Genomic DNA, 6,850 nt, shown 5'->3' with positions numbered 1-6,850 from the left:
TTTCTGAGTTCCTTGGCATCTGAGCATGAATATAAACTCGTCAGATAGACAGCCTTCCTCTCCCACTAGAGCCTCCATACTCTGTCATCCCTGTCACTGTCCACTGTGCTGTCAGCACCCCCATCCATTCCCCCCTATCTGCCCTTCTGGTAAATCTAGTCAGCCAGAGGTCCCTGTTCCAGGGAAGCCAATCTTGTGGGACCTTGAAGGAGCCCGGAAAGGGAGGGAGTCAGGAAGCAGTCTGAAGAAACCACATTCTGAGAGAAAAGCAAGTGCAATGAGAGGAAGGGGTATGGGGCGGGGGACACGCCAGTTCCACAGTCACCTCGCCCGGTTCAGGCAGTCCATCTAGTTACAGCTCATCACCACCAAGTCCTTTGACCCTGCCTGTCTCTATGTTGTCCCTTTCCTTGGGGTTCTGTGGGGTTCTGAGGTAATGGGGGCTCAGAGAGGCGCCTGACTCTCCTTAACAGAGAGTCCTTCAACTCTGCCCTCAACCTCTGCTCCAAGTCCCCAGCATCCCTCTGCCATGGCTCATTCCCATCAGCATGCAAACTGGACTCCAGTTCCTCCCACCTTGAACCAAAAGCAAGCAACAGCTCTGTCTAGGCCTATGTTCTCCTCTAATCTGCATTTCATCAGAATTTACCAGAAGTGACAGCAATAAAAGTGTATTATGTTTTTCAATGGCTTTGCTTTTTAGAGCAGTTGGGTTTACAGCACAGTTCCCATGTGCTCTCTTCCTCCCTGTGCAAAGCTTCCTTTGTCCATATCCCAGCCAACAGTGGGCATTTGTTATGACTGATGAGCCTGCACTGTCCCCAGAGTCCATGGTTCACACTTGGTATTGGCCATTCCACAGATTTGGTAAATGCAAAGTAACGTGTATCTGCCACAACAGAATCATAGAAAGTAGTTTTGCTGACCCCCAAATCAGAAACGTTTTTCCTTCCAATAAACAAATCCTTCTCCAAATTGCTGGGCCCCCCATGCTGCTACCCACTGTGCCTTCGGCAGCATTTCCTGCCCCACTGGTGCCAAACAGCAAGCCCTGCAAGTGTTCTACTAGAACCCAGAGGGCTAGAGAAAGCTCCTGTAGAGGCATCACTGTCTTTCAGAACAAGGCACTCAGGGGTCCTCCTATCTCTCTGCCTGTTTAGTCTCCACTACAGACTTTTCCTCCTCAGTCCATCCCCTCAGTGTCCCCAAGGCCATGTCCCAGCACCTCCTCTTCTCTTGGCAATCTCTTTGGCAGGTTCACCTATGCCAGTGGCTTGTACTGCCATCACATTCAATGACCTCTAAGCCATCATCATTCTGTAGTCTAGGCCTTTATCCAGTAGCCTGACTGAACATCCCCAGTTGGGTATCACAGCAATGGTTAAACTGAGCATATCGGCTTGATGTGGGACACACTGAGTTGAAGGAACCTAGCTGCAGATTGAACAGATATTAGATAAGAAGGGGGAAGGGCCAGGCGTATAGATGGAAAGGAAAGAAGGAAGCTGCAGGGACATGCATGGGCCAGCACAGGCATAGCCCGGACAGTGGCAGGAAGCATTCTGTCCATTCAAAGGCAATGAATGGGAAACAATGAAGGTGGCAAGCAGACAGAGGAGGAGGCCAGAGCAGATGTACTTTTAGACAAGCCCAATATGACAGAACACACAAAGGAGGAAAAACTCATTTAGCCTCAACACAGGCCTTAGGTCCAGTCCAGTCTCCTTAGGCATGCGTAGTCATGTCCAGGGACTCCTGAGAGTCTTCTACACTCACTGGTATCTGCCCAGGAGTCAGTGGGACCAGGCCTGCGTCTCCAGACAGTGCCAATGTGAGCAGCTGAGGTAGAACAGGGGAGGAGAGTCAGGACAAACAAAGGCTGAAAAGTTAGGATGTGAAAAGAGCAAGCCAGCAAAGAAGAAAGGCTGGAAGTGACTCCCAGCCTAAAGCTGACACAGGCACAGGTGCTCCAGAGTATGTGAAGGTGGCCTGTGGCTCATAATATTAATATGAAAACACACACCTCTGGGTGGAGACTGAAGATGCAGATAAGACAGGTGACACATGCAATTGTATGTAGACCCATATGCAACAGATCATGCTCAAAAAAGCTGACACTGCAAATGAGCTAAAAAGTCCCACACTACAAAAAAAAGGCATAAAAACCCCTAAAATCTTTTAAGGATTAGATAAAAGCTCCCAAATACTTTTGACACTTTTGGCCTTGGGAATGGAGCATGTTGCTAAGGGGCCCAAGGACATTTTGACTTTTAGCCAAGAAACTGGCAACTTTTCTTTGGGGTCTTTTTACCCTAACTGCCTATCCAATTCCTACCTCCTAATCTTATCACACCATCCTCTAAAGAGGTTACTCAACTTGTGGATAGGGAATCAGGACACAAACTGCTCTGGCTTCTTCCATGCTGAACAGGGATGCAGGATGAGGCAATTGGGGTACCCCTTCAGTGGGTCTATCTAAAAGACTCCCAAATTGCATGACTCTTATCTCTAAGGGGAAAAGAAAGTCCTTGACTGGTGAATAGGAGATGTGAGGGAGAAGTAAAGGCAAGAGTGGCTAGCAGTACAAGTTCTAGACGGGGAACTAGAACCCCATCCTTCTTGTACCTCCACCCTTTGAGGTACCAAACTTCCTCTTTGCCCCACTTCCTCCACTGGGGTGTATTTTAATACACTTACTACCTTAACTTCTGCTGCAGAAGACTACAAGGAAGGCAGATGAAGGGCTCGGCAAGGGCTTAGCAGACCACAGACAGTAAACTGAGCCCTCCACCTCACAGGGAGCAAATCCTTCCTGTCAACACACTTTCCATGTCTATTTAGGGAAGGGTTAGGGAACTGGAAGTCCCAGAATGCCATCACTCCAGCAAGACAGAGGAGGTTTAAATCTGCTGTCACTTGAGGGCTCAGAATTTTTCTAAAGGACTAGTTGTTTGATAACTGAAGTCACTAAGGTCCTGAGCCTTGGGCTATTCTCCTGAGATGGATGCTTTCCATTCATCCTTTCCCAGGCATGGTCACCCACCACTGAGGCAGCCTATGCTGTCTGCCCCACACTCCTGAGCCCTACCCCCATCATAGGAAGCCAAACCCTCCAGATGACCTCAAACTTGGCCTTTTGTGAGGAAAAAAAACAGGAAAAAAAAAGGTGTTGCCTGTGCCTTCGAAAGTGGGCTCTGCCTATGGAGGTGTGGTAGAGTCCATACTGGTTTATTTGCTAACAACACTGTTCATAATACCTGCTCTTGCAGGTGGCACACAGCAATGCAGACTTTAGAAACTCCTCATGTATCATCAAACTCCTTCTTCAGTTGGAGAAACTGAGGCTAAGCAAGGTTAGGAAACAGCCACATGGCAGAGTGTGGCTTCCCAGGCCTCTCAACTCCTTGAGGTAGGTGGAGGGAGAGGAGACTGCTCCTGGTCCAGCACAATAGAACCATGATGCAACCCCAGAGAAGGATGTCCAAGGATGGCAGCAGATGGGAAAGAATAACACAGAGGAAGGGCAGGCTGGAAGACTGGAGGGGAGAGACCCTTAGCATAGCACTGGGCCTCTGTGGGCAGAGAAAGAATGTGACCAGGGGCCACATAGGCAGGAGTTGGGGTAAGTGAGAAGCTGACAGGCTGGAAGAATCAGCAAACAAGAGCTGAGAGAAACAGATCCCCCAGGTAGCAATTCAACACATAGGGACACAATGGGTCAGAAAACCAGAGGGAGTTTCTAAGCAACTACTGGGCAGAATAACTTTTTTGTGTGAATAGCTTGCCAGGAGATGCAGAGAAACTGGCAGGTTAGAAGAGGGCATGTGTATGTGATACCACATGTGTGGTGTGTGATTATACATGTGAAGGAAACCATGTGCTTCATAACTAGAACCACATGGGTGGCATGTGGTATGCATGTATAAATGTGTATATGTGTTTCTGTGTGAACAAGACTTCTACAAAGAGCTCCAAGGCTCCAAGCAGAAAGGGTCAGGTCCTATGTTCTACTTGTCAACACAGCTTACCTCCTGCCTAATGAAAGCAATTTTGGAAACATGTCAGAAGCATGGTTGACATTTTCCCCCAGGAGACCTAGCTCCCTGATGGCCTGACCAAATGCATGCCCCAATAGCCCCAGAAAGATCCAGAACTTTGTGCTTCCTATCTTTCCCCAGCCTTGCTTCAGTAACAAGCTGACATTCTCAGACTGTCTGTATTTGTCTTTTCCCATTTCAACTCTTCCTGGGATGACTTTCAAGAAATCATTTTCACCCCAAGTGTCAGATTCAAGCTGTCTTCAGCACCCATTCAGTGCCTGAAGTGAGACTTTGGAACTTCTGAGAAGCAACAGAGGCTATAGCAGGCCCAGCTACTGAATGGGGTCCTAAGCCCCAGTACCATTCTAAGACAGTTTCAGTCGGTTTTCTTCTGTGAGTGAACTAGGAACCTTCATCCCAGTCCTGTAGAGCCGCCAGCAAGCCTAGTGACTTACAGCCCCAGCCACCCTTTATATATTTGTAAAATGAGCCTGTTTCGCAGGAGTCCCACATGATAGCTGTTGCCATCATTTTGAAGAAACTGTGACTTTCAGATTCACAATGCCCATCTGTATCAAGAAGTGTCTACACATTCAGTTTTGAAGACATCTACTTAAAATGGCCCACCTAACATTTATCAACCTCCTTTGACCCTACATCTCTTTTTAACACAACATCTGACCGCATTTCCCAAAGTCAGAGATCAGGGATGTTGCTGAACCAGCTGACTTCTGAGGTCCCCTCCAGTTCAAGGCTATGACACGATGTCTGTCTGAACTCTGCTTCCTGGCTGAGTAGGACAGGGTATCAGAGAGATTTAGATTTCCCAGGGCAGCAGTCTCCACTGGAGTACTAGAAGTCTGTTATAATTCTTACTTATTGTTAGCTTTTTGTGGAAAATAAGGACACAGTTAAGTCTAATTTGGTATGAATATTTATAACACATGTAAATGCACAAATACTGGAGGTACCATTTCCAGAAAATGTTACCAGTAGCAGCACATAAGAAATCTTTGGGAGACCACTGACCTAGAAAATGTGCCTCAAAATAATAAGGCTTAATGATAAAGTACTTGTACTTGTCTAGCATGCTCAAGGCCTTGGGTTCAATCATCAGCACTACAAACAAATAAACCAACACAAACTGTCTTAGTTTATATAAAAGCACTAGCTCTCCCAGTGTTGGGAAGAAGGCATGGATGTACTATCTCACACATGGGTTTCTATCGTAGCTCTGGTTCATTTCTTCCTCATGCCTAACAGCCCTTGTGCCTGCCTCAGCCTGTAGAATCAAGCTTTGTACCACTGTCCAAAACAGATTTACTAAGGAGAGGAGATTATTAATATAACAATTTTTCAATGAAAATTCTGAACCTGGCCAGTATTTCTTAGAAATATCTGTACTAGGGGCTGGAAAGATGGCTCAGTGGTTAAGAACACTGGCTGTTCTTGCAGAAGTCCCGGGTTTGAATCCCAGCACCCACATGGTAGCTAACAACTGTCTGTAACTCCAGTCCCACGGGATCCGACAGCCTCTTCTGACCTCCGCAGGCGTTGCACAACACGGATGCACTTACCTACATGCAGGCAATACACGTATACACATAAAATAAAAATAATAAATAAAATTTTAAAAAAGAAATGCCTGTACTACACCCATGTAGTGACATTTACTTTGCCCTCATATGTCTTTCTGACAAATAAACATTTTTTCTAGAATTCAAAAGAGTGAAATAAAACCCAACAATATTATAAAGTTCTTCCCTATTAAATAATTTAAAGAAAACAACTTTCAATTGCATTTTGTGTTAATTTTTGCCGTGCTAGGGATCCAACTCAGGCCCTCACACATGCCAGAAAAGCACCCTTCACTGAACTGTACTTCAGCCTTCTGTTTTGTTAATAGTTCAGATTAAGTTCTTATATTGTTTCCCCCACAGTACTTGAAGGAAATCCTCTAGCTGACCTTTGTGTTCCTGCAGAATGAAATTCTGAGAAATCAAGCAGCACAATCAGGAAATGGAGAGATTTTTGCCCTCTGAGACTCCAGCCATCTGCCAAAATGTTCTAGCTATACACAGGCATCAGAATCCATCAACCTAGCAGAGCTCTGTGCTCAGTGCTCCAGGCAGAATCTTGGGAGGGTGGAGGTCCCTCTGGCTAGGGCTGGGAAAACTATTCTAATAGGACACTTGAGGAGGTCCAGCCCTCTTCCTGGGGCGATCCTCCTGAAGTGACTTCCCTCCTTCCTCTCCCAGCAACACCTACCTTGGCTTGGGCACTTCCAATTGGCCTGTCCATCTCTTCCTCCTGGACTTTCTGCTCCCCACAAGAGCCATAAAGCAAAACAAGAACAAAATGAGTTTCACAAGATAAGGCATTCTGTGAATGTCTATGATGCAGCAGGCAGCTGTGCGGGGTCTTCAGTGGGGCAGATGCCCCCTGGCTTGACAATGGATTTTGTCTCCAGCCTCTGGCAGGTGCTACTCCAAGGGGCTGTAAGGGCCTGGCTGGCAAAGTTGATTTTCCAAACCTACTATTTGATACTGATGCCAACCCCACTCCTACCTCCCACTGACCTGGCCATGACACAAATACCAGGCTGTGTCCTCTCACCGCTTAGAGACTGGCCACTAATCAAGAACTTTGTCCTCCTGGGAAACTGCTTCCTCTGAACCCTAGGACAGCTTTGGCTAAAACGGTTACGTAAAAAAATTAAATCTCTTGAATATGCCAGCTTTTTTGCTGAGATCATTAATCCATCTCTCTGGCTGCATAAAACCAGTCTGTCACATCAGCAGCAAGTCAGC

General features: G+C 46.6%; 1 protein-coding gene across 1 annotated transcript in view; it reads right to left on the bottom strand.

Annotated features, from left to right (window-relative positions):
- The window catches only part of LOC103733081 (gamma-aminobutyric acid receptor subunit rho-2-like), an 86,241-nt gene extending 79,674 nt beyond the window's left edge, over positions 1-6,567 (bottom strand). Inside the window, 1 exon segment of the mRNA XM_008831851.2 lies at positions 6,309-6,567. Coding sequence (XP_008830073.1) covers positions 6,309-6,421 — 113 coding nt within the window. The 5' untranslated portion in view covers positions 6,422-6,567.
- Between the last annotated feature and the right edge of the window lie 283 nt (positions 6,568-6,850).

The sequence above is a fragment of the Nannospalax galili genome, unplaced genomic scaffold (genome assembly GCF_000622305.1).
Source record: "Nannospalax galili isolate Female #2095 unplaced genomic scaffold, S.galili_v1.0 scaffold375, whole genome shotgun sequence".
NCBI classification, from domain to species: Eukaryota; Metazoa; Chordata; class Mammalia; order Rodentia; family Spalacidae; genus Nannospalax; species Nannospalax galili.
This window is presented reverse-complemented; position numbering and strand designations above follow the sequence as displayed.